Source organism: Falco punctatus, assembly GCF_963210335.1.
Source record: "Falco punctatus genome assembly, chromosome: 1".
In the NCBI taxonomy this organism is placed as follows: Eukaryota; Metazoa; Chordata; class Aves; order Falconiformes; family Falconidae; genus Falco; species Falco punctatus.
Window position 1 is genome coordinate 104,747,571 of NC_137580.1, and position 27,451 is coordinate 104,775,021.

Consider the following 27,451-nt stretch of genomic DNA (forward strand, 5'->3'; position numbering starts at 1 on the left):
GAATGCAGGAGTGCTACATACTCTCAGGTGTGTTGTGTGATCACAAAATGTTACAGATAAAAGGCAGTGGCAGAATCAGGTAATGGCAAGATTAAGTTGCTCTAGAAGTAAAGGATAACGTAAAATCAGCTGCAGGATATCAGCTTTTCCTGGCATGAGTCCCACTATTAGCACAAAAGCAATAAGCCATGACATGCAAGAGTTCAAGTCCCTCAGTGTGTCCTTTTGAAATATATTACTTAATTACCTGTACAGAAACAGACATCTCTGAGAAAAGCCTTCAACAGGCTGTAGCGGGTTTTCATGGAATTATTTTGTATTACAATCAAATTACAAACACAATACTATGGTGTTTGGTTGTAAGGTTTTTGTGTATGTGTTGGGGGGGAGGTTTTTTGTTTTGCTTTTGGGTCTTTTGTGTGTGTGTGGTTTGGGTTTTGGGTTTCTTCTGGGGGAGTGTGTGTGTATTTTTTTTTAAATTAACACAAAGCAATTAAAAAGCAAGTCAGTTCATCAGGTCAAGACTTTCTTAAATCTTCTTTGTCCTGCAACTGAACTCTGAATATTTTTCGATGGCACATACTGTTTTTGTTCTGTAACAGTCATCAAGCTTTATTCACTTTTTAATATCCTCCTCCAGTACGGCTCAGTAGACTGAATAATCAGCTAGAAGAACAATTGGGAAAGAATAAAGTAGAAGACAGGCAGATCTAAAAAAAAATAAATATATAAATAGGAGAGTTTAAAAAAAAGTAAGTGTTGGGGTGTACAGCAGGGATACAAAGACTAAACCAGCTGCCACTTTGGAATTGTAATGGTTTTGGCCAAGGGGACAAACGGAGATTTTACCAAAGCTCCAGCTGCAAGTCAGGTTTGAGCTGTATTTGTTGCCCCATGTCCCACCCACAGAGTGTCACTCACAGACCCTACCTCCAGAAGCATGGGGGAAGCAGGGCGTTTCTGTTCGGAATTCTGCGAAAGGGTCTGAGTAAAGTGTCAGTGAAATGTCAACAGGGCAAGGAAATACTCAAGAGGAGAGGATTTAACTCAGCCTTGAGATTACTACACCCTAATTTCTCCAGATACTACAAATTAGTAGCAACACAACAAAAAATAAAGCAACTTTACAATAGTTTGGAAAGACATCTTAAGTAATGATTTGCAGATTCAGTTGAATTCCAACAAGCTGAAGATATAAAATATTGCTAGTTCTGAATTTCATCTCTCCTTTGCTTGGCCTCTTCTCTTTCGCTGCATTTTTACACTCCTTTCGTGCCCTTCCCCCCACCTTTTCTTCCTTTTCACCCATTCTGGATTGCTATCTCCTCCCCTGTCTTTTCTTCCCCCTAAAGTGTTGCTCCTTGGCCTCTCTTCTTCTGAAAGAGTAACCACAGCAGCCCCACAATACTCCTCTTTTCAACAACAAACCAAATGCAAGCTTTTAACTGGCATCATGTAAAGCTGCTGAAAAACTGACAGGCAGAACACCCAGAAGCAACATTTTCTGGGTGACCCACACTGGAACTGGCACAGTGTTAAGTCTAATCTGCTGCTTGTCCCTCTGAGAAATTGGTTTCTGATGAAGCAAGTCCCCAACAATTTTCTGGAGCTTCCTTTGTGGTAGCTTTGTCCGTTATGCATATCTTGGCTGCTCATTTCTAAATTGCCCTCCATGCACAATCCTCAGTAAAACCCTGGGTTGTACAAACCAGGTTGGCTCTGCTCCTTCCATTAATCTGCACGCTTTTTTGGTTACCATCAGCGGCACTAAACCAGCCTTTCCTTAGCTTCCTGTTTTCTCCTTTTCTTTGAGTTCTCCCATCTTTTTTCACCCTCTCACATCGGTGCAACACCAACAGCACCTCTGCCAGACTCTCCCTTAACTGCAAAAATATCCTGTAAAGCTGACTTTCCCTGGAGCAGGGTCAGCCAACGTGGTTTTCATCCGATGTGCTTTACCTACAGAAGTATTCCACGAGAGGAAAGTGAACAAGCTAGATATGATGACGCCCATTTCCTTCCACACCTGCCTGTGTAAAGCAAAGGAGGAAGAGCTTTCACCCAGCGGGCAGCCCCCAACACGCAGGCTGCCTGTGCTGTGGGTACCCACCTCCTTCTGCAGCAGGTTCCACTCCGTCTCGCTAACCAAGCGGTAACCGCTAGGAGATACGTAAGCACTTTCCACCCCTTGTGTAACGCTGGAGAGAAGTGAGGCAGTCTCTTCTTGCTCTGGTGTCATTGCTTTGATTGCTTTTTCCTGATCTTTGGTTAACATGAACCCACTTGGCATTTGCAGAGACCCAAGGGAAGCTGTATCAAAGTTCTCAGACACTGAATCTGCTCCAACAAGTGGTCCAAAATCCGACTCATCCAGGTTCCCAGCAGATTTTGCTTTGTTGTTGTATCCTAAAGCTTTGGACTGTAAAGATCCAGAAGTCCCTAGACTGTCTGTTGACTGTGCTCTCCGTAGTCCATCTTTAAACATATCATTATCTGATTTATTGAAAGATTCGCCAGAAGAAAGAAGCAAGTCTGCATCCAACGAGTGGACTGAGCCATGGGTGCTATTTACCTGCACCTGGAATTGAACAAACAAGGAAGAAAAAAATTATATACTTCATTTTAGAAGCATGGTACAAGAAGAATGCTGGACACTAGTTGCCAGACATGGCTGAAACAACTTTCAATTGGCTTTGGCAACAACATACAATCAGTAAGCTTAAGATAGCAGAGAAAAGGAGAAAGAACTGAAATGTAGAATTAAAACCCAAAACAAACAAGGGGGGGGAAAGAAAAAAAAAGAAAAAAAAAGAAAAGTCTTATGTTAACAGAGTGCTTCTGTAAGAATCTGTCCTCCTGCCAGACAAGCAAGGACACAGTCACCTTACATCTTCCAATATCGGAAACAAGGTCTTTCTTCTTCCACAAAGGTATACATGCAATATCACTTCTAAAACTATAATCTACACAACAGAAGAAAAATACACCATTCCACAAGTAAATTCAGCAAAAAAATTACATTAGCATAAAAATAAATGGCAAATATATACTTAAAATCTACTCTATACTGACAAGTGAATATTCTTCAGTTTCTTGTCAGACACTCAAAGCAGAAGAAAAATATTGTAAGAGAAATAAAGTTTTTCTTTAAAAGATTATTTTATCTTTTAAAGACAACAAATAAAGGGAAAAGGTTGGGCTTAAACAGAAAGGTATCCTGGGGAATGCCAATACCAAAAGCCACACTAACTGTCCTGTGATGTATATAAGGCACATTAAGTCTACCGATCTATTTTTATTTATGTGTAGCACTGAAAGGAGAGCAGTAATGCTTGATTTAAAAATTATGACTGCTTTCAAAATACTTTCCGATGTATTATGTACTTCTGCTTTGCCATTAAACATGTAAAGAAAACAACACTGAAAACAGGTCTCTTGAGAAAAACAATCATTTCTGAAATAGGTCCAGCAGAGACCAGCAGGCAGCTGGTACTTCCATATAGGTGTTTATAACTATATATTATGTACTACTGTTTTTATGACTGTTGTAAATGCCTTGTTTTAATAATTCTTAGGTGTATTATTTCTATTTACATGTATATATACAAGTTTGTAACAAAAAGTCAAGAGAAAAAAGACATATAAAACTGCATCTTCAGACAACTGTTTGGCAATAGTTAACAAATGACTTGTTTTTATTGCAAACCGGTCAATAAGAGAAGAGTTCAGAAGTCAAATTATGACAAGTTGCAAGACATAACTGATAACACAACTCATAAAATACATTCTGTACAGTTAAAAGGAGGTCATAAATAGCAACAAAACCAAATCCATAAACAAAACCAAAACGACTCTGGAAATTATGCCCTTTCTCAACATGTAAAGTTTTCCATTATGTATAATTCCTAGAATTAAATAAATGTTGTGATTGAGGGACTAAAGAGTATCCTAGAAACCGAGATTAAAGAAAACATCAGAAGATAAAATTTTTGTTCACCATCAATATGTCTCATTTGCATATCTGGATACAGAAGTGTTAGCATACGCAGAATTTGGAATAGGAAGTTGTATCATTACTGTCCTTTCTGTGAGATAAAGGGTAGAGCTACATCTCAGCTGCATTTAGATGTTATGATTTTGAACCTCTTTCTGCATTTTGAAGTGTTATAAATAATTCATAAGAATAAAGGACAGACTCTAGAAGTATATCCCTTCAAAAAGGATAAGCAAAACATGCAAAATACTGGCTCACTGCAAATCCTCAAGTCTCTTGAAGCTTACATAAGGTTCTATAGCACAAAACTCAGTTTGTTTTTATTAATTTGTCCCTATTTTGACTTACAAAACCAAAATAGAACCTGTCAGATGATCAGATAAACAAGTGAAATGCAGTCAAAAAGGAGAAGTAACCACCCATTTTGATGCTGTTTCCAAGTTCCAACCTGTGTGCTCACTGGACTTGTTTCCTCACAAGTGAAAAGCTTAGGCAAACTGCAAATAAAATTTCAGCTTGTCCCAGGGTATGACTACCTACAACACCCGAATGGCATCCACCAGCGCTGCTTTTTTCTGGCTGTTACAATGGGTTTACTTAGAGTAACTTCAAGCAGCTTCTGCAAAACTTGGTGCTGAGCTCCAGCTATGGGTTTTGCTAAAAAAAGCTGATTTATGGTTGCTAAACAGGTGTGGCCAAAAACCTCCACTCGCACAGCTGGATGTAGCTTAATACATACAGACACATACATGACACTATTTTGCACATGGTGAGCAACAGCCTAACTTCACAGTGACCTCAGACTTGCCTAACCAGTGTAAGTTTAGTACAGAATTCAACAAGCAGGTTAGTAAAGCAGCTACAATATACTTGCTGAACGTTCAGATATAATTGGTTTAATTCTGAACGTTTAGGTGCGTTAGAATGTGGGTTATAAATCCCAAGAGAATTTAACAGCAGTTAGCAACCAGAATGCAGAAAGTGAATTACAGTTTTTAATAGCACCTCGCAGGATTGGGAAGTATTGTCTTCCACTCTTTATTATAACTTATATATTCAAGTGCAACTCCAAAGACTTTTCATTGCTTAGTAAGAATTACAAGCTACACGGAGTAAATGGCACTAAATCTGCATTTGTATTTGGAATCAACACCCCGAGGAATGCATGAGTCCTCAAAGTCAGTTTGAGCTACCCAATCGTTTTACCTCTTCATTAGAGAGCTGGGTAAGGGTTTCCTCAGGGGCTAGAGAACATGAAGCTTTCGTTTCATCATCTGAATCTTTTTGCTTCTGCTCCTTTCTCTTGCTAAGCCTTTGTTGGTCATCTTCTTCCTAGAAATCAGTGTGTGATAGAGAACACATATAAGAGAGATCTGATTTTGCCAGAGTAGTCATGACATTAGCTTTCATAATAAACTAAGCTACAAAGGCGGCACTCAAAAACATTTCGGTTAAACCCCCAGTATTTATCACACAAGGATTCTTTTGGTTGAAAATCTAGTGTTCATTTCACAAAGCGCCCAAACTGACTTAAATGCGAGCTTAATTTTCAAGTTCAGTGGCCATTTTATGTTCCGGAATAATTTTATTCTAAGAACTATCATCTAGACCAAAATTACTACTACAGGGATTACCAAATAAGTAACAAAAATAGCTCTTATGCTGGCTATTATATAGAATGTGATAATATATTTGCATCACTAATGGCCCCATTAACAGCCATTATACAAGCATGAACATTAGAACAAAATGTGAAAACAAGAAGCGCCTTGATCGCTCTAATCAATGGGATATAACATATGGAAAAAGAATCCAAAGAAAGACATCATAGAACTTTAAGTCATAAAGCATGTATACAATCACTTGCATAAGATAATTTAACATTAAGCTCTTAATTTATGCCTGAGCTAGGTACTGTATTGGAAAAACCTAGAAATAAGTGAAATGTGCTATCCTAATATCCTTAAGCCAGATGTTTTGCATCACAGATGACTGTTTCTTCCTCTAAGATATAACTTCTGGATATTATTACCTTTTCATTTAACAATATTGGCAACATCACTCTTACGGTTATGATATACATTAATATTAAAATATTGCACAAATAGAGAGTTTCTTTTATAACTTTTGGCTGTCATTCAAATAAAGAATTTCTATTGAAACTGTCAGCTATCATTTTTTGAAATATTAACACACTTAAATAACTTGTCTCCAACATGTGATTTCCATACAGTTATACCACATTACATCTACAGTATATATATATATATATATAAAAAAAAAAAAAAAAAAAAAAAAAAAAAAAAAGGAAAGCAGCAAGTAACCTGATCCTTTTTTTTTAGTTCTTCAACCTGTCGGAGCTGCTCAGAGGTCAGAACAATTTCCATACGCTGCATGTCCCTCATCAGTAAACGCTGAGACTCCAAGAACTGGTCATTGGCTTTTTGCCATGTGTGTTTCAACTGGTTGTGCTGTTGTCGCTCTTGCTCTAAGAGATGGCACACTATTCAAAAATAGAGAGTCATTCTGAACCAGAATTTTTAACCTCTTTTCCAAATAGAAGCATTGTCATGAAGAAAAGTAATTATCATTCTAAGCAAGAACAGTGAAGCTTTGTTCAACAACTATTTAGGATTAAATAAGACATTTTCTTAATTCCCAAACTTGGCTTGTGATTAGGGATGTATTACTGACAGTTAAAGATTTCCCAATTAGATAACTAATGCCTTAACTTCATGCATGAATTCTAATAGTTTATTTTTTTTTAGTGCTGTCTTCTGCCTCCCTATTTATTTCAATAGAAGGTTCTGGTTTTCATTCCTCTGCAGCAATTCTGCACTGTACTGGCACGCACGTACATTTACACATCCATCCCACCACCAGGTATTCAGAATTGACATACCTCAGGGAGACATATCAATACATTGTGGAAATAATGCTCAGAATCACACACAAATAAAAGACACCAGTACTTTAATAAGAATGAAGCTTGCCATATTGTAAGAACTTAGCAGAAATTCAATAGCATCCCTTGAGAGAATGAATGGTTCTGTTGTTTTTCTCTGTCGTAAAAGAACTCCACACAACTCTTCTGTAAGCATTTACGGGCTTTCACATTTAAAATATTACTTTCTCCCCCCACAATTTCTTTAAGGCCAATTCAAATAAGAAATCAGAAAAGAATTAACACCCAATCTTGGTTTTTGCATCCTTAATATAGAAGAGTCAAAAGGATTATTATTAGATATACCTTCATGCAGTTCTTTCCGCAACTTCTCTGCATCTTCTTGCAGGACTGATTTTTGCGTGTTGAGAACAGCCACATACATTTCTAGATCTGTCCTACATGACTTCTCGGCTTCCAAATAATGGTTCAGTTCTTTAACCTGAATAAAAAGAGGGAAATCTATCATCTCAATGGGGGAACACTCTCAGGCATTTCCCTTTTGTTAGAAGTTACAGCATCGCCTGTTTGGGTAATGTACAGGTGCTGAAGGACACGTTTATTTCTAGAAACCACAAATATTCAACTACCAGTGTGCAAGTAGCACTTGTATTTATTTCTAAGTTACGCATTAAAATTCTGCTAAATCAAACATATCAGTATATCACAATCATAGCAATTGGATCATAACAGCAGTGGCACAGAGATGGGAAAGAGGTAAATATCTAAGAAGAGCGGACAATGAAGCAATCCTTTAATAAGCTTTGATAAGCCAACAACTAAGTAGGACGTGGAGAATGTTCAAAATAGAGGCACAAAGGTAGTCAGAAAACATGACTGCGAGGCACACCTGACCTAAACCAGGGATGGTATGTCTAAGAAGAGAGAAAACGGGACAGACAAGAAAAGAAATCCAAAACATTCAAACTCATGAAAGACGGCTGCAAAGAAAAAGGAAAATCTATCAATGAAAAGCTATTACATCAAGAAAGACTGAAGAAATATACTAGGAGCTTTTTTTTTTATTTCTTGTTTTTTAAATAGCAAGGCTAACAAAGAACTGGAACGAATGTCCTGCGGAGATTGCAGAATCTCCAGTGAGAACCTTTTAAGCTAGGGTTACATAAACATCTGTCAAACGTGGTGCTCATAAAACGGATCCCATCCTGGAGCAAGGAACGGGTTGAAAGATTTCTTTATGGCACTATTCAGTTTTATGGTTTGCTGAGTCAGGAATCACAAGAGTTTTTCTATTTTGAACAAAAAAAAAAAAAAAAGCCTTCAGGCAATCCCTAACTGGCTCCACAGAGCTGGTGTTCGTCTTCCTCAACACGGTACAGGCACCACGGACACCAGCTCACGAGTTCAAGATAGCCCTTTGGCTTTAACTTGCCATTGATGGTGAGGCGAACTTCTCCTGCCCTAGGGTACCAAGTCTTGTGCCTACTGGCCTTTTAGCCTTGGAAACGGAGGTATCTGACTCCCAGAGAACAGCCCTCGGGAAGGATGGAACAGGGAGGGGGGTGGGGAGAAAGAGAGAGAAAAGACAGCATTGTTTCCCTAATCCAGCTAAATACTTGACACTGAAAACCAAAATGGCATGACTCAAGCAGATCTGCTGGGTTTCATCATGACCAGAGCCAAACATACTACTCATTCTGCACGTCAGCCCTCATATCCATCTAATATAAAACGTGTCAATAATACCTTGCACTTCTATAGCACTGTACATTGAAGTACTTCAACAACTTCCTAAATTCGTGCTTAACCAGCTCCTTACTAGATATAAAATAGCAATTCTCTCCCATTAACTGAAAAAGGTGACTTCAAATAGGACTACCAGCGACTTCAGACAGAAGGAATAATGAAGTGGAATTGACCATAGGTAAGAATTAACGGCCCAAGTTATTTTCTTTGCTAAGAAACACCATATACAGTTAAGATTTCTTTAAAAACAACCCCTTGATAAACTAGAAGCATGGATAAAGTGATTATTCTCTTTTTTTCCAAGAGATGTGTGCTTGTGTTCTACTGATTCCAGAGTATGCTGTGCTCAGATTTTAGGAGACCGACAGAGACCCCAACGCAATTCCTGAAGGATCATCAATTTTATTCAGGCCCTGCCTCCAAGAAAAGAGGGTGACAAGAATGACCTATCATTTTTATAACCAAATTAAGCAGAAAAGTTCTAAGGGGAGTTCTAGACTACTCTTAAGAAAAGAAAAAAAAGATTAAAAAGGCGGGGGAGGGGGAAAAGCATTTTGAGAGCAAGCAAGAAGAGAAGGTTCACATTTCCTCATCTTCCCCCGTTCATCCTGGCAATGAAAAGGAAGTATTATTTGCGTCAAGAGAAAAAGCAGAACTATTATTTCTAGGAACATTTCAATCTCAAAAATTTGACCTATAAAGCACAAAGAATCTATGAAGAAAAACACTCAAGCTTGGACTGTAAATCTAGTAAAATTTTTTAGACTGTTCAATGAATGACATTGTTCTTCCAAATCCCAGACAGACCTCCAAGTTGGAATAAAAAGGGAGGGGGAGAAATAATTCCAGAAAGCCACGAGCATCTATTTAAATGAGAATACAACTGATCCAGAAGACAAGGAAGGTATTTATTTGTATGTCTTAAAAACATCCACGTGGCAAGTTACTTTGCAATTTCAGCCTATGTGACTTTCAAGATACAATATTTGTTACAAAATACCTCTCCATTTCTGTATAAAACAGTACATTAAATGCAACTATTTTACAGTGATGTAGATATTATTTACCCTTCACAGCTGCTGAGAAAGTTCCATACAGGTTCTGGCATTTCTGAAGAATACAGAAATGCTAAATAAACACATTGGTTTCTGGGCAGCTATGACCAATGTATCCCTTTCTATGAATCCAAGGTTTACTTAATTTTAGGACACAAATTCAGGCCATACTGCCTCAGTATTATGCCCAGGATTAGAAGATGAAACATAGCAGATGCTGGATGGAAGTAGATTAAAGGGATTCTGCCAAATGTAAATCTTTCTGTGACTGCAAGCATGACAATAACCTAAAGACCAGGCTGTTGGAAAGGTGCAAAGCAGTTATTTTTCTAGATCTTTTTCTTTTTTATTACTAGTAGACCTGAAGCCACGCAATTTAAGCTAAGCACAGATCACACACACACCACGTAATGTAACCCTCAAAACTAAGAGATGGCAAAACATATATAGACCAAGCATGCTATTTGGGTTACAGAAGAAAAGATGCATGAAGTTTCGCAAGATACCTTCTTCTCTCTTACAAAATTGTACTTGACTTATCTGCATCAAACTAGCATCATGCAAGATATAAATTAGGATACAGTTACAACTCCACCTCACCTTTGATGCTTCTAATTCTTTTATTTTTTCTTCAGCTCCTGTCAATTTCTCCTTTAGCGCTGCAATCTCTTTCTCCATAGGCATCACAACTGAACGCAGCTTCTCCGCATCTTCCTGGGCCTGAAGTTAACACAATAAATTATGAATAACACATTACCATAGTTTTCACCGCAACAGTTTCCATTATCAGAGACATTTGGAGAAAATATCTGTACCAACAAAAACAGCTGACTAAACTTCTGCTTTCAATACTTGTCATACTGCTATTTATTTAGTTCAGCAGCCATCTCTGCAACAACTGGCTGATGTTACTCCATTCGCAGAAGGCAGCCAGATTTTAAATCCATGTATGGATTAGGCCATGAATATCTGCTTTTAAAAAGAATGTTAGTAAATCTATCACTGAACTAGAAAATTAACAGGTCAAGCGTTTTAAAATATATACATTTTTCTGTTATTAAAAGCCTAACTGTCCTGCAACTTGTTGCCACATAGCACATATAAAAAAAGTGTAACACAAGAACTGCATGGTCAGTTATTGGCCATTCATTTACTCATGAAATTAAGAGAAAAAGGATCTGTGCAGTAATGCATAGCGTAGCCTTGCCCTGTTTTAGAAGACCATTTTTTAGCTTTCAATTACTACTGATGTAGCACTGGGTTTTGGTGTTACTGTACTAAGTATTTCAAAATTATATACAGACAATTTATCAAAAAAATCCATTATTTTTTTCAAAAAGTACTTCTGAAAAGTTCAAAACAGGACAACAGAACAATAAGACTGATGGGCGCCAGGGGCCGTTGAGCCGAGAAAGAACCAGGTAAAAATAGCAAAAATTAAAATAAGAAATAGCATTCAGTGTTGAAATTCAGAACTGCGCATGTCAAAGGGTTGCCTTGACGTCCCCATTTCTTAAATGCTCTGGCTTTCCTTAAGGGATGCACTAAAAACATTCCAAGTGAGAGTAACCGCTCCCATAGATTCCACAACAGCAAGCAGAACACTCAAACATCCACAGCAGCGAAATTCTTCAAGCCACAAAGAATTTAGGCAACCGAATTCAGGTGGGGTTTATGTACGAAGGCTCAGAATACTCAGTTGTTCTCTACCTTCTACTGGAGGATCTTGGCAGGGAAGGAAAAGCTGTGTCCCAAAAGCTGAAGTTTCAAACGATGACACTTTTCATACCCTGATCAGCAAAGACAGCCACCAAAGACAACATTCACGTCTTGTTTCAAATCAAGGCTAAAAGGCGGGTCTTAGAAGCTACACATTGGATTTTCAGTTTCTGGTAAGCTTATTGACAATGGTATTCCGAGCAAGACTTTCAGCAAGAAAAACAGACAATATTTTTAACCACTGAAGTTTTCTAAACTTAAAATTAATAGATAAAACAAAATAATATTGCAATACTTGTCAAGTATACAAATGCTACCAGGCCCTTGGGCTCTAAAAAGCTTTGAAGAAAACTCTATAAACAACAATAAATTTAAATTTCTTCATGCTTCATTCACTTCTGATAATATATATATATATATATATATATATATATATATATAGTCACTGCTAGTTTGCTTGTCCGAAGAGTACAAATAAAATTCATGAGGAAAGAGAGGGACACCACATGACACAGTGAATTCAATATGAGGGACATGTGACATGTGACACATAGATACATACCCTGTCACCTGCAGCCAGCAACTCATCAATCACACTTTTCAAATAGATGGGAGCAGTTCAAAGATTGCTTTATATCTCATGTATTGTACCGGTTCTATTCATTTAATGTTACCTATAGCTCACTCACGCAGACTAAAGACAGTCGAACAGTTTTAGGACTGTCGAATAAGCTTTTTTGCTAATTATTTATCATAACTGCAGGAATATTTCATCACCAGTCTGATTTCACACAGTTCAACACTGAATATAGAGCAACAAATGCATCCACGTTGGAACCAACTAGTTCAGAGAAACAGAAAGTTCTCGGAAAGCAAACTCAAGAATGTGGAACAGCAACCAATTGGAAAGACAAAACTGTATCAAATTCCACCTGGCAGAAAAATTACTCTAGCTTGTACTGCTTGGTAAACAGAGCTGAAGATTGATACTATGGTTGCAACATACTGCAATCCTTTCTTATTTTTTTTTTTTTTTTTAAAAAGGATGGGGGAGGTTGGGGGGTAAGGATCCACATTAATGGTCAGCGTGATATTGAACAAAGCACTTAGAATAGCCTTTATCTGCTAACAAAATGAGTGCTGGTCACTGGGTCTGCTTTTGAAGGTAAAGTATAATTATTGAGACTCCCAAACTGAGGTTAAAGCTCCCACTCAGTCTTTTAATAAAATATTATCTATCCTGTCAAAAAATGCTACATAAAGATACTGTCACACGTGGCAAGGGGTGCCACAGCATCACATTTCCTGTATTAAATGCGTTATTCAGACTCTTCCAGAGGTGTGATCCTTAAAACGTTTATTTCCTTCTTTTTGCCAGACTAACTTCACTGTCAAAGAGCAAGGTTTTACACATTATCAGCTTGTATCTACTCATCACCTAATCAAAAACTGCTTCTGCCCCAGCAAAACCTGCTTCCCCAGCACAACGGCTGAAGAACATGCTGCAAGGGACCTACAGACCACAGTGTGAAGATGACTCCACAGAGTGGACATGCTAAAACAAGTCCCAGTCACCACGCAAACCATTGCATCGTTAGCCTGATGGCTAGCTACAGCAATCCTGAACGTCCTTTGCTGTTACTCCAGCCAGCACTTTCAGAAGAACAAAAAAACCTGGCTGAAGAAATCTCAGGTAATACTGTACCTGGATTTGTTCCTTCAACATGAGACAGAAACACACAGACACAATTTGAGAATCTCTCTTGTAAGCAGGAGTAAATCATTTGGAGTTCCTCCAAATCTATCCCACTGCTCTATCACCACCAACTAATGCAGCTGACTGTATATCAGGTTTTATGGCTAACTCTCACAGAAAAGAGACTACTCTCCCTTTCCAGTTTCTCCACTTCTGACTAACACATATACTTCATAACAGGAGGGTTGTCCTTGCCCTCTCTACATGCAAAACACCTGCTCTGTAGGCTTCTGCTAATCAGCCTGACACAACTGTGCTAAGAAGAGTCTCCATGTTCATCCAACAGCAAGCCAGATCCTTTCCTGAATGGAAAATGAGGTCTGAATAAAAAGGGACTAGCCACATTTTGCCAGTGGCAAGGCTCATCCCCACCAAGTCATCATCCAGAAGGAGCCCAGCCACTATTTAGCAGAGAGCTTGCACGGAAGTACACGCTGCTATGGCTAGACTGCTTTTAGCATCTGAGATAACAAAACTCCAAAACCTAGCTGGTATTACAGCACAGCAGGAAGACAGAGAGATTTTTATAAATCACCAATACGTATACTCAAAGACGAATCACTAGGTAAGCATGCTTATCATCAGAACAAGGTATTTGCCCTTTTGAGTCAGGGAGATCTATAGAATTTTCAGCACAGATTTTTTAGAAATCGTTGCTTTATGATACAAGTAACAGAACACACAGTTTTCTACAGAGACTTGACAATTTCTGACCTGAAATATATTTACATAGAAAAGCAAAATAGGTGCTTCCAGACAGGTGCACGTGTTCCACCAGTCATGCTCTTTCTGACGAGAAGATGCTCAAGAACACCAAACACCAGGTTTGCAGCTAGGTTTGGATACCTCTGGCAAAGTAGTCACAATCTAGTGAATACAGCTCAAAATAGTACGCTTATCAAAACATTATCCACCCGCTCTAAGTGCTCCCAAACAAGGATAAATAACATACACAGTGGAAGCCTGACAGCACACATACCAAAACCATACACTCAACCAAATAAATAAACTTTGAATTCAAAGAGAGGTTTACAGAATTTGGAGCAACATTTGTTATCTACCCTTCATCTCTTTCAGGGGAATAAGTATGCAAACAAGAATCATCGTTAGTGATTACGTGGATGCAGTATTAAATTTAACAGGTTTTTCTTTGTAGTTTAAAATAGGTTTACAGGCATATTGAACACAACTGAACTGAGAGATGATCCAGTCAAGACAGCCAAGAAGATTGGCGCCCTGGACTGAAATGTATGGCTTGCAGTCTTGTCTCTGCTCTGTGCATTCTCACCTCTTAATGAGAAGGCTAGACAATGGCATGGTTTTCTGCTAGTTTTAAGAACTGTGATATATTATATGCTGGTACAGCATCTACTTACAACCCAGAAAGCAAAGTACTTTTTTACTCCTTTGAGATGCTTGGAGATTCCCTACAACTGGCTAGAAGATGCAGGTATTTTTAAAAAACTCTTTCCAAGTTTATGCCTTAAAATAAAATAAATCCATCCTTACAATGGAGCATAAATACAACATTGTTGGCTGGAAATGCCATTTTGTATGAGGAATTGATCACAAATCTTCAAACAGCACATCCCAAGAAAATTCCTCCTTTCTCACTGACTGCTGACGCATGAATATTCAATATTTTGCTAGGCAAACACAACTTTTTATGGGCTTGGGATCTGCTTGTGTTTGTTTTTAGTTAAAACTGAATGTCCTTTTCCTAATTTTGATCTAATTCTTAGTCTCTCTGAGGAAAAAACTCACAGGTTTAATGACAAAGAAGATTAAAAAAATCATGCAAAGCAGTTTAAGCAATTATTTCAAGCTGCACTCCGAAGATAAGATTTCCCCCTCCCCCTCCTATTACATAACGTACATGTTCCTCTGCTTTATAAAGGAAGCTAATAAAGGCCTAAAAGCCTCCCAAGCTCCTATTAATCAAGTGATTAATAAACTGATCACCTGTTCCTTCAGGATCACAAGGGAATTATTTCCCTTTTAAAGGGGTATAGTTGAAAGTGTTATTTCTCTGATATATTAAACTTCTAAATGCTAACTGGCACATAGCAAAGGCACTAAGTTTAGGTGAGGTGCGCTGTCATCTGAGCAACTTGTAGCTCCAACTGTTACATGATCAGTACGTTCAGATTTAAAAAAAAAAAAAAAAGAATGCTGAGATTTTAGTTATTGGAAAGACTCTCTCGGTTGAGAGAGATTGTTTTCTGAAAATTCTTATTGGCAATTTGTTGGTAATGCCTTGCCAGGACTTTCACACTACGAACTCTGCATCTTTTGGGTTGTTTCTAGAAGACTCACCACGCTGATCCAATTTTGAACCTTCCAGCTTCAACCAAAGTCTTTTTTCTCTTAAATTATGCCTTAAAATTCCAGTGGCAGTAATTCTGTAGTCAGCACGTTGGCAAACAGGCTTTACTCTCACTTCTACCTTTATCAATCCAGACTACATGAACAGCAAACAGCACACGGCAATTATGCAACCACAACTAGCAATATTCAAGAATCTCATTGCAAGTCTCAGAAAAATAATTCCACTTTGCAACCTAATGCTGATTGCTTGTTACAACATAGTAAAAACAGGTAAAATAGGTATTATGTGGAATGTTTGGGATATTCAATACTGCATTTCTGATGACAGCAAGCAGAAACAAGGAAATGTAGTGATGTGGCGGATTATCAGACATTAATCTACTCCTTTACTGAATATAGGATCATTTATTACATTAAAATTGTCTTCAAATACTTGAAGACTACTGTAAGCCTGCTGAGAAGACAAATTCACTTAAATGCAAAATTTTATAATAATCAAAGTTTCCAATATATTGATCTATTATGACAGATTCAATTTCCCCCCTGACTGAAAGAGAAATACACCAAATCTTCAACCACAAGAACAAAAAATAATCCCAACTCAACACAAGGCACCTCAATCTACTTCTATGAACTCTTTTTAAGTCAAAGAACTTGGAACAACAACAGCAGCAAAATATTTCCAAACTCCAGGGCAATTATCTTTCATCTAGAGTCTGTTGTTTTGTGACAGCAAGGTTTTGTATTTCCTAGGAAGCCAGTAATACTGTGTTGCACAATCATGGCTTACCTTAAAGAAAGACGAAAGACACTTTAGATATAGTGCACATTAAACACCTCAAAAGAAGTTTATAGGATCTGAGAAAGGGAACAAAAGTGCACAAGTGTAAAGGAAATTTTGTAAGTCTGCAGTCAATCCAGAAAAATCTGAAGTGGGCTTCGACTTCATTTGACGTTACATCAAGAGACTTTACAAGGTCTCCTGCTTCTACAAGCTGAAGGCCAAACCTTACCATCTTCTCAGGTGCAATCCTCGTACCGAATCCATGTAATCAGGTACAATACCTCTGCAGATTCAAATGCAGGACTAGGTCACGATGACTTCCATGAACAAAAGAGCTGAAAGTTGGCAGAACGAGGCTATGTGTATTTCTGAGGAACTACAGCAGGCCATAGAAAGGAACTCACACATAACAACATAAGTGCATCTTGAAACAGAATCTGAAAAACTAGATCTCAATGTACCTTTTTCATTTCATTTTCTAGGTTTTCTTCCTCTTGACCTTCAGACAGTCGCCTTCTTAACTCTGCTATTTCCCGTTCTACATTTTCTCGATATTGATTCCACTGAGCTCGCTCTTGCTCCAACCTGTGATGATACTGGAGCTCATAGTCACGAACAGTCTCTATAAAACAGCATTTTCAAAACTTATTTTCGATGCAAGGTAAAAAACAGAGCTTTAGGAACTTCCATTTCCAACTAGTCAATGATTTATCATAACTGATCAAAACTAGGACAACTGCAAACTCTCCCTTTCTCTTTCTTCCCTTTGACTCTTGCCTCAAAACCCAACCACGTAAGTAAAAGCTCCAAAAGGAACTGCATCCTAATTTGTACCATCATTAAAACACAAATAACCCCCCCAAATTGTGTAACTCCTAATTTAAAAATAACGTACATGTCTAAAATCCTATTTAGCAGCCCATTTTGTACCTCCAAGCACATCATCCAAACAAACTACCAAAACCCTACTTACTTACTCCATAATTCAAAGAAGCTAGAACTTCTCACACAGCTTTCATTGCTCTGTTATTATTATTACCCCTTCAGGTAAGGAGCTGTCTTTGTTTACATAGGGACAGCAGCTGGCACAAGTGAGCCTTAATCTAGGTTCATGCACTATGTAGATCATAAATAAACAGCAATTTGTGTACTCAATATACATGAAGATTTGTCTTCTCTGGGGGAAAAGCATAATCAGGTGGTGGAAAAACTGCCAACAGGTCGTAGGCTCAAGAAATTGTGATCCTGTTTGTGAACATTTAAGAAAACAGCCTGTTATGGCAACAGCCTGTCTCCAGTTTACATCCTGCATTTGGTTCCTTGCACACTGTTTGTCTGAGAAATGTCAACAGCTGGGCAACATGCAAACATAACAAAGAATAGCTCAGAACTATCAAGGAAAAAAAAGGAGGGGAAAAAAAAGAAAAAAAAAGACACCCACGACTGACACAGAGCAGCAAGTTCAGTTACTAGCCTGGGGAAAAGTCCATGTGACAGTACTGGAGGGACACTTAACTGTCTGACAGCAGAACTATGTTTACACAGAAGGAAAGAAGAGAATCATGCTGTCAGCCTAAAGCTGTTTTCAGGCTTGTCAAATTACATGCATCATACTTATCTTCATGGAAGCATAAAGTACCACATTCATAGTCCCTCAAAAAATGCTTTGCATATATGTGGGAGTTCCCATTGCCATGATTCCTTCTAAAATCTAATCTCATATTTACAGAGAAGAACCACCAAGTTCCTTTCCACACACACTGGGGAACTACGCTTCATCCACCATTTCTGTGGCCCAGTTTTGCCAAGGCTTGAAAAGCAGCTACCCATACTCAGTGCAAGAGCAGGCACGGATCACTAAATGCATACTAAAGAGGTGTCTGAGCTTAGCCGCAGCGGCTTGCCTGCTTGTTACCTTTCATAATAGCTTGTAGTGAAGCTACTTCTTCTTGCCACTGTCTCTTCACCTCATCAATAGCTTCCTGCTTTGTATTCTCAGATACTGTAGCTATAGCTTTGATGTTCTCCATTTCAGCATGAGCCTCCATCAGCTGGGTCCGCAATTGTCCCAGGTCATCCTGGGCTGCTTGCAGCACTGCATTTTGTCTTTTCAGGTCCTCTGAAAAGTAGTTATTATTTACATTTAGCTTGATTAATAAATTCAATCTGAAGAGTATCCATAGTTGCTATGGCAAAGAGAAGCACTCTAACGAAGGAGTGAAGGAAGCATTGATGTTAAAGCATCTACCCATAAAAACTGAACAAATGTTAGCAGGTATCTTTTAAAGGAACATTATTTCTTGAATTTGCTTGCCTGCCCTTGCCTTTTAATAACAAAGTACCTTCTCATGGGCACAGCCACAAAGCAGACACTGTAGGTATAACCTATGAAACAATATACCTGATTGAAGCAAACTGTGCTTTTAATGAGTTCATCATTATGTAACTCATTCTGATAATGAGTCTGAAAAAAGATAACAACAGACAGGAAGACAGTTCTTCCCCCATTTTTGGCACCAACTTGGTCCTGAATTTGGATAGAACCTCATACTTCTTGAACAGAAACACTGTGACCACTACATTGAGCCCACACAAGAAAACTATGCAGCCTAATTTGCTTTTTACCATGGCTCTGATAAAACTGAGGTTCTACTGAAAAAAGGGTTACATTCAATGGAGCATCCACTACTTCTTTAATTGTCGCAACTATGAACAGGAATTTCACATCATCCTCCTGAGTTTTCAGTTAATCTGAAGCAAAAAGCTCTGGAGGGTATGTATTATACTATTACCTCCAAAAGCACTACCACAAAATAGTTTTATGCCCACATAAGACTATTCCAGTGGCAATTGCTTTTAGCAGAAACATCTGGCCACTGTACAACAAATACCAAGCTATCTCCATGTATCTCCCTCAGACCCAAAAACCTGGTGCCCAACACCTTCCCTCTTGACAGAGAACATGGAATTCAGAGGCAAATAGGTACTCTAAAGGGCATTAAACCTTGTGTGTAAAAAAAAAAACAAACAAACAAAAAAACCACCCAACCAAAAAAACCCTACAAGATCCTGTAGCATTTATATTACTTGGTTCTCAAACAACACTATTAAGGATGGGTTGCAACATACATTTAGGAAAGGGTCTTGGAGAAAGGGAAGGGGAAAAAAAATCTTGGGGGATGAGGGTGGTGGAAAGTAATTGTTTGTATATCCTCCCTGGTATCCTTTTGATTCAGTACATGTGAAAGTTGGATATTTTTTTCCCCTCATCACAATTTATTTTTATTTTCTATTTTTTGACTGTTCTGAAAAAAAGAGAATTATTGCTGATCTCACCAGTTGTGTCTCGTATCTTAAATTTCCTTTCATCCAGCTGCTAGAGACACAAAGAAATAGGCCTTCTGTGTGATTTGATCTTCATTATGCCTGTTGTATTTCTGCTCTTATAAGCTTATACAAGCAGCTGCAGTCTTAATGCATTATTTTCTGGCTCTGCTTTCATATGTTAAAGACAGGAAAATCATCAGGATTAGAAATAAATCAATTTGGCTCTCAGAACAACAGCTATCTCTCTACTGTCCAATTCTTCATCAGATATTTGAGCTCATATGTTTCAAATTTTCCTCTAAAGAGTGTTATTGAAACAGATGCCCTTGGCTGGTATTGAAACTTTTATAATGTTTGCTGCTTACATTCTACCTCAGATGGAAATTCAAGACAAATTAATTCTAAATAGAAAAGCCAGCCACAAACAGCACACCATCTAGACTAAGCCTTTCCATTTACCAGATCAGCTGCTGTTCAGAGATAATGAGCATACCATGACTTCAGAAAGTTAGTACTGAAATTCAGTGGTGCTGCTTCTGCACATACATCAAATTGCTCTGCTGACTCCTATCCACGCAGGCAAATCTTTAAATTTAATTCTGAAAATTCATTCTAGGAAGCTAAATAGCCACCTACTGAATGTTACTCTCTGCTTGTCTCTTAGGTTCTTACTATATCTACTTAAAAGGCTACTGTTACTTTTCCATTTTTGGCAAATTAAATACAACAATACCTTATCCTACTAACCACGCTGGATATGCAGTCAACTATCCCAGCAGAAACCCCCTTAAATCCTAATTACCCTTAACCAGGGGGAAAAAAAAAAAAAAAAAAGCAGAGCAGCGTGCATGGGCAAATGGGGAATTGTAGTTTGCATTACAAAGGTTATTCTTCATACAGGGATTATTTGAAGATGATATTTAATAAACTTTAGAATAATCCAGAGAATGGAGAACTTACCTTCCTTTGCCAAGTATAACTCCTTAAATTTTGCTCTCTTTTGATTAAATTCTTGCTCAAGTTGCTGTTTTGTGCGCAGAAATTCTGCATTGACCTTTTCCAATTCTGCTACCCGTTGTAGAAGAGCAACTAAAAATAAAACAGAAGATAAAGTATGTCGATAACAGTTAAGGTGTTTCATTCTGCAAGTTTGAGGCTTAGTCTTTTCAAAATATCTTTACACATTAGCTCAGCTGTTGCCCCACGATACATCAGGACAACTAGTAGGAGTCCTTTAAGCAACTAAGGAAGATAAGTTTTCTTAGACTGTAGCACCAATTATAACTGGGTATCTTTGCAGCACTAGAGGTGCATGTAGGAGGGAATTCTGTAGAAAACAATAAATCTCCCAAAGAACACCACAATTTTCTATATACAATGAAGGAAGAAGTGGGGGGGGAAAGCCCACCAGTGCCAGAATTATTTCTATTGGTGCTTCTTTCCAAAACACTGGGAATTTAGTCACAAGGCAGAGGAACAGTGTGTAAAGGTTGAGCAACAAAGCACCAAGTTCTCAAAGGCTGAGGTCAAAGGAAACAAAGTGACAGCTGCACAGCTAACAGCTACAGAAGAACAAAGCACAGAAAAACCCGTAAGCTAAAAATTAGGTGCCATTATCTTTCCTCTCATCAGTTCTGCACAATCACCAAGAAGATGAACCAGACTATACCCAGTGAGGTCTACCAAAAGATTATGACAATCTATGAAGAAATAACTGATCGTAAGATTAAACTCTCCTCATTTCCAGCAGGCAGAAATCCTCAAGGGCGCACATACATCACACTATTTTCCAGTATTTACCACGTTAGCAGTTGATCTGGTGGTACAACAAAAGGAGGAACAGTAGGAAGTCCACAAGGCACCTAATGACTGCTATGATGCAGTTGTTATTGAAAAAAAAATACAATGCCATTGTATGATGCTATAAAGATCCCACACAATCACCGACCTTGTAATATCGATCTTCCTGTGCAACTAACTTCTTTGCACCTCAAGAAGTATAGGCCTGGTTTAGGTGCCAGACAGTTTTATGTTGCGCACCTCTGAATTCAAATACAAAACAGAAACAGAAGACAGAGGAGCTAGAACAAAACCCATCTCCATGCTGCGATGCACTGAACAAATAATGTTCCTCTACACAATTCTCTATCTGTTCTGCAAAAGCATTTTATGGACACATTCCAACTCCGTTGTGCAAAGCTGAATCACTTCGGTTATAGCCTCTACACAGCACAGACTAGATACATAAAATCTTGATCCATCATGAGTGTCTACATATCACGCCCAACAGGCTTCCCACCAAAAATAAGTAGCAAAAACATAGTACAAAGGCTACAAGATGTCAGTATCAAACATTTAGACTTAGAAACAGCCAGAACTGGATCTAGAGCTTACAGTGGTAAAACGCTGGATGGTCAATGCCTCTGAGACTGGGTGAGTTATATTTATTTTTAGCACCAGATGACTTAGAGTAAGAGCAGACACAAACAAAAGGATCTTTCAAAAGCACAGGTGTGTTTTACCAATTGCTGGTTATGAGGGGTTATGGTGTTACAAAGTACAGCACTTAATCTGTTCAACTCTATCAGATAAAAGGTGTATCTCTAGATACAGGACTAGAGAAACTTTAACATTGCTTTTTAACTGAAATCCTCATTTTGTTTTTCTATAGCCTTAACACCAACACATCAGTTTTTCTGGCCAGCAACCCCTACCTGGATAGTGCAAAGCCAACTGCACAGTATTCTCCAGAAAATGCAAGGAACCTGTAGCAAAGACGACACACTGAGAGCAAGGAAAGAAACAGCACACATGGAGCCAGGCTCTGCTAGCAAAACCACTTCCCAAGGCTAAAGAGTTGCCTTTGATCTCTTGCTGAAGTCTTCCAAAGGGAAATCTTCCAAGTGCTTGACTATATTTCCGAGGGAGGGTGATGCTGCCAGCGGCGCCAGCACCTGCTTCGCGCCTCCGAGCCGTGAGGCGCCATGCCTGCCGCGCAGGAGCTGGTTTTGATCTCACCCTTTCAGCTCTCAAGAGGCAACCGTCAGAGGTGCCCAAGCCTACGCCAGCTGCCTGCCACGCTCAGGGGCAGGTCGCTAAAGCCACCGGCAGCTCCGTGCCAGCAGGCCTGGCACCACACGCTGGGGTCCAGAACACAGCAAGGAGTGAGGACACTGCTCACCCTACAAACACCGTTTGGAAGATTCAGACACAAAATTGTTCAATTCCGCAACTACAAATTCTGAAAGTTAACAAATCAACTGCTGCCACCAGCCAACCCCCACCCCCCCCCCAAGCCCCAGTGAAGGCTCAAGCACTCCTTGTCACTTGTTTCCCTTCCCATCTTTCTTTGGTGGAGAGGCAGCAGCAGCTGTGCTACTGCTCCCATCAGAAAGCTGTTGTACAAAGCAACCGAGGTGTATTTCTTCCAAAAGGAGAGAGTTGCTTCTGCTGAGGATGGAAGGATGAGAGGACATCACAAGAGCAGAAACTTCAAGTGCTTCAAGTTGGGGGAACAACAGGCTCATGCTTTTTAAACCCTCCCACCCAAACAAAAGAGGAATGGTGGTCACCAAGCAGGAAATGCAATTTAAATATTTACCATTTTACAGTATTACCCCTCTGCAGCCTAGCAGTTATGTGTAAAAAAGTAATAAATAAATAAATAAACAACCAACCCCCACCACAACAGCTCTGGCAGGTGTCAGCACCAGCTGTATCCGTTCAAAAAAATGAACAGTTTAAGGTCTCAACTGCAGGTCATGCATCACTGCAACTGTGTATTAACATGATTCTTTCTCTTCTGCTACTAAGTTTAAAGTGGTTTTACCACCTGTGCTACATACAGGGCTCAGGACAAGCCTTAGCATATCCACACAGTGAGACACGGCACAGAAACTTAAGGACAATAAGCTATGCCATACATCAACCTCTTAAAATGCACATGTGTAAAAAGCAAAAGATTTCTTTCCTAAGACAGCACGACAGCTACCGCCTTTCTCCCAAGTATAAATGATTAAGCTTACAAAAAAATTTTCTTCTTCTCTGGGGGTACGGTTTGTACTATGGCCATACAGATACTCCACTTCCCAAAATGAAAGCGTGAACCCAAGCTGCCAGCTGCAGGTAACGGCAGGCTACACCACAGACTGAAGCCTGCCTGGAAACACATTGATGTCAATGGCAGGAAATAAGCTCATTCATAGATTTTTCAATTAGGTCTTTGGCATTTATAGCTTGCTTCTTGCTCTGAATTTAGGTCCAACTCACCCTAGGTCAGTAATGGAGCTGAAAAAGAAAACTTTTTATTTGCCACCAGGCTATTAACTTTTTTTAAAAAAACAACCAAATCTCCAAACCAAACCACATTTTGCAGTGACAGTATTAATTAGCTTGCTGGAGTCGCCGTCTCTATGCTCCTATTTCCATGCACAGAAATGCAGCTATCAATGTTTAACACCACCAACGAAGTATATAGTAAACACGGCCTGATAGATGGTCAGTTCTGGTCGAGCAACTGAAACAGGATCTTGTGTTACATACGAGATCAAAACAGGTACAGAACATGCTGTATTTCACAAGAGCAATAGTGTGGAAGATCTAATTCCTTAATTAGGCCCCTAACTCATCAAGAAACAAACCAAAACGCTAAAGACCTGATTTCTTAACTCCTGAAATAGCACTGAAAAAAATTTAAATTAAAATTGATATCCCAAACTGAAAAACAAACAAGCAAACAAGTAGTCCTTTGGGCCAACAGTTTATTAGCTGTAAATAGCACTTTTTATTCCAGAGTATTAGGGCAAATAGGCTACCGATGACAGACATGCCAATCAAATTATTAGCTTTGTTTCAGACATGTCAATCAAATTATTAGCTTTGTTTCTAACAGACGACACAGATTTTGCAGAGACCTTTCAGGTCAGAAGCAGGGATCACCAATCTCCCTGTTTAACACCAACACTGCAGTGAAGTACAGCACATGCTATTATGTGGCTTAACCAGGTAGAAGAACTCAAAAGAAAGGCAGCAAAATTCATTTCAGAGTCATCAGCTTACAGGAGAACTACGACAACTTGCAGTACACAAAGTGAAACTCTTGTGAAAAAGATAAAAACTTTCTCTTAACCCACTACACACCAAAATTTCAGTTCAAGGAAAAGACAGGAACACACACACACATTTCTTCCTGACTAGTTACTTAAGCGCTGTTCCACAGATCAGCTCCCAGAAGGATTAAATTTTGTGTTTGACAAAGTTTCCAGTTACACAAACACGTAGTGACCATTCCAGAACTAAGACAGACAAAGCCGATTATCAATAAGACTATTTTTGAGTACTGGGTCTATTTATAAAATTAATGCCACAAAGCTTTCTACTTGATACTTAAAGTGTCAAACGTGACATCAAGAGTTCAGTCCCACATAGCCGAAATCTAAAAAATAATCAGAAGTGATACACACTATAAACTTATTGGAAGGAAAAAAAAAACTAAAAATAATCACTTCTGCCATACTTACGTCATTTTCCACTTTTCTTTTCCTGCCATGATTGCCCGAGACAGAAGTATGAAAAAATAAAAATGTATGGCTGCTCATTTTTCTTTATGCTTATTTCCTAAGAGTACTAATTTCCATCTATCATGACATCACATTGGAACCACAGTTATGTTACTATATAGATTTTTAATCCAAGAGTCTGCTACCAGGACATGTATTTAGACTGCAAACAGATTTACTTAATTTTCTTCAAACAGGATTTGTTTTTGAAAAAAACCAAACACACAAAAAATATCCCCTCAAAACCCCAAATTAATCCTCAAAACACCACATTCTTTAAAATATACCCCAATACAGTTGTCCTGTAAGAGGCACCCAGAAGTAAAAGGAATAGATTATGGTTCTTTTAATAAGCACGTTGAACTGAATTCCTGACTTACCAAATGATGGTTGCTTTATTTTCATAGAAAAAAAAATTTGCCTTTACATACAGATATTAAGCAGCAGCAGACCAAACTGAAGGAAAAAAAAGGGAAGAAAAGAATTATTTGCTTTTCCCAAACTAGCATTTGGAAGCATCAAGCATTTTATTTACCTGGACAAATGGCTGAAGCTTGCTGGTGAGCATACTCTTGCCTAGTTTTATTTGAGGACAGAGAATGACACCAGACTTCTCACTCGCCACCTTCCTTTTCAGAGTGGCAACAAATCTGCCTGGATTATCACACCTTTCCTTTAGAGCATACTGCACTACATGCAATGATAACTAAGCTACAGAAAGGGAAAAGAAGAAAAAAAAAAAAAAAGGAAAATATTCTAACCTACAGCTGTGCAATGTGAGACATGCCGTGGCTTGCCAGTATCACCACCAGTAAGCAGCTCTGCAGAAGTTACTCTCCAGCAGTTCCCCATTTTGGGCAGAGTGGTGGCTTTCAGAGACATTGTTGCATTCATCCAACAATTTCTAGTTAATTGCACAGTTGAAGGTTATTCGACATCCACAATGTGTTCACTATTGACTAAACATTCATCAGCAAACAATCCAGTACAAATTTAATGCTATGTACATCAAAACTTGTGTTGCTGACAAATGCAGCTATCGCTTACAATGCAGAATTGAGCCTTGCTGCATCGGATCTGTTACAAGTAGCTTTTTATTTATTGCAGTAAATCGATAATTGCAAGATCAAAAATATTCAACTGAGCACTGCATGTTAGAAACATCTAACCACACTGTAAATATTATACTAACATCAAGTGGAAATTTGCAATATACTATTAAAGTTTGAAAGTAATACTATTTTTTCATCGAAGCTGAATGACTGAAGCATACCTTGCCACTATAACTTACGGTCTTAGTAGTGCCTATTCCTTCTCCATTTTCCTTTTTTTTTTTTTTTATGTTAAACACTGTATGACATGCTACGTTAAGGACATCAGAAAAAAAAAGCCATCAACAAATTAAAATTATTAAAATCTAAAGAAATGGAGGTGCATTGAATAAATGGGAGGATTCTCTTTATAATACTATCAAGAAGAGAACAAAAACAAAGGGAAGAGAAAACAAGGGTTCCTTAAATGGCTTAATCCTGCACAGTTGAGCAGCCACAAGCAATAACAACTAAGTAATGTTTGGCATGATATTGTAAAAACTTGCATAATTGTCTCTATGCCCATCTTCAGGGCATTTTGCATGAGTTGCCGGCATTTCACAGGTACGTCGTCTCAAAGATCGTGTTCCTGCTTCCACCAGCTGAGGTAGCTGCTATTCACCATGAAGCATTGCTCAGCACCAAAGCTGCAGCTGGTGCTGCTGGTTTAAATTGATGCAGAAGTGTAGAGCAGGCAAATGAACATGACAGCATCTCCAAGATGAGGCCAAACACCAGTTACCAAAAGTAACTCAGTACTCATTAGTAAAACAACGTACTGTCCTGCATCTGCAATGTGCAATCATTTTTACTGAAATCTTACCCAAAATATGTTTATACAGCAAAAAGTACTGTTTCTCCTTCCCCATTTAATTCCACTTCCCACTTTTTCTCCCTTTTCACAGCACTCACAACATACTAACAGCTTTGTTGCTTTGTTATTGCCTCCTTCGCCTTCTTTCTTGGACACAAAACCAGGTAGTCACGATTCTGGGGTCCAAATCTCCATCCCCTGACATTCCTGATAGGAATCACACCAGACTTCCTCCCAGTTTTGGTAAGCCCACTTCTTGTGATGAGTAATGCTCCTCACCTCCTCTACACGTTTAGTCATTCTGGCCCCAGGTAACTTAAGTCTAGTTTTAAATGTATGCTTAGTTAAACATTATTTATATTAGATTGCAATGG

At 38.6% G+C, this 27,451-nt stretch overlaps 1 protein-coding gene across 4 annotated transcripts in view; it reads right to left on the bottom strand.

Moving 5' to 3' along the window:
* Positions 1-27,451, bottom strand: part of RABEP1 (rabaptin, RAB GTPase binding effector protein 1) — a 49,371-nt gene that overhangs the window by 9,879 nt on the left and 12,041 nt on the right. For 2 of the 4 annotated variants that reach the window (XM_080365326.1, XM_080365329.1), the window contains exons 2-9: positions 20,575-20,703; positions 18,203-18,406; positions 16,749-16,909; positions 10,301-10,420; positions 7,245-7,380; positions 6,319-6,497; positions 5,201-5,326; positions 2,111-2,578 (exon numbers count right to left, since the gene is read on the bottom strand). In XM_080365326.1, the coding sequence (XP_080221452.1) occupies positions 2,111-2,578; positions 5,201-5,326; positions 6,319-6,497; positions 7,245-7,380; positions 10,301-10,420; positions 16,749-16,909; positions 18,203-18,406; positions 20,575-20,703 (1,523 nt within the window). Of the gene's footprint in view, positions 1-2,110; positions 2,579-5,200; positions 5,327-6,318; positions 6,498-7,244; positions 7,381-10,300; positions 10,421-16,748; positions 16,910-18,202; positions 18,407-20,574; positions 20,704-25,552; positions 25,593-25,707; positions 26,500-27,451 lie in introns of those variants that run through there. The other 2 variants (XM_080365328.1, XM_080365327.1) reach the window with 2 other exon arrangements.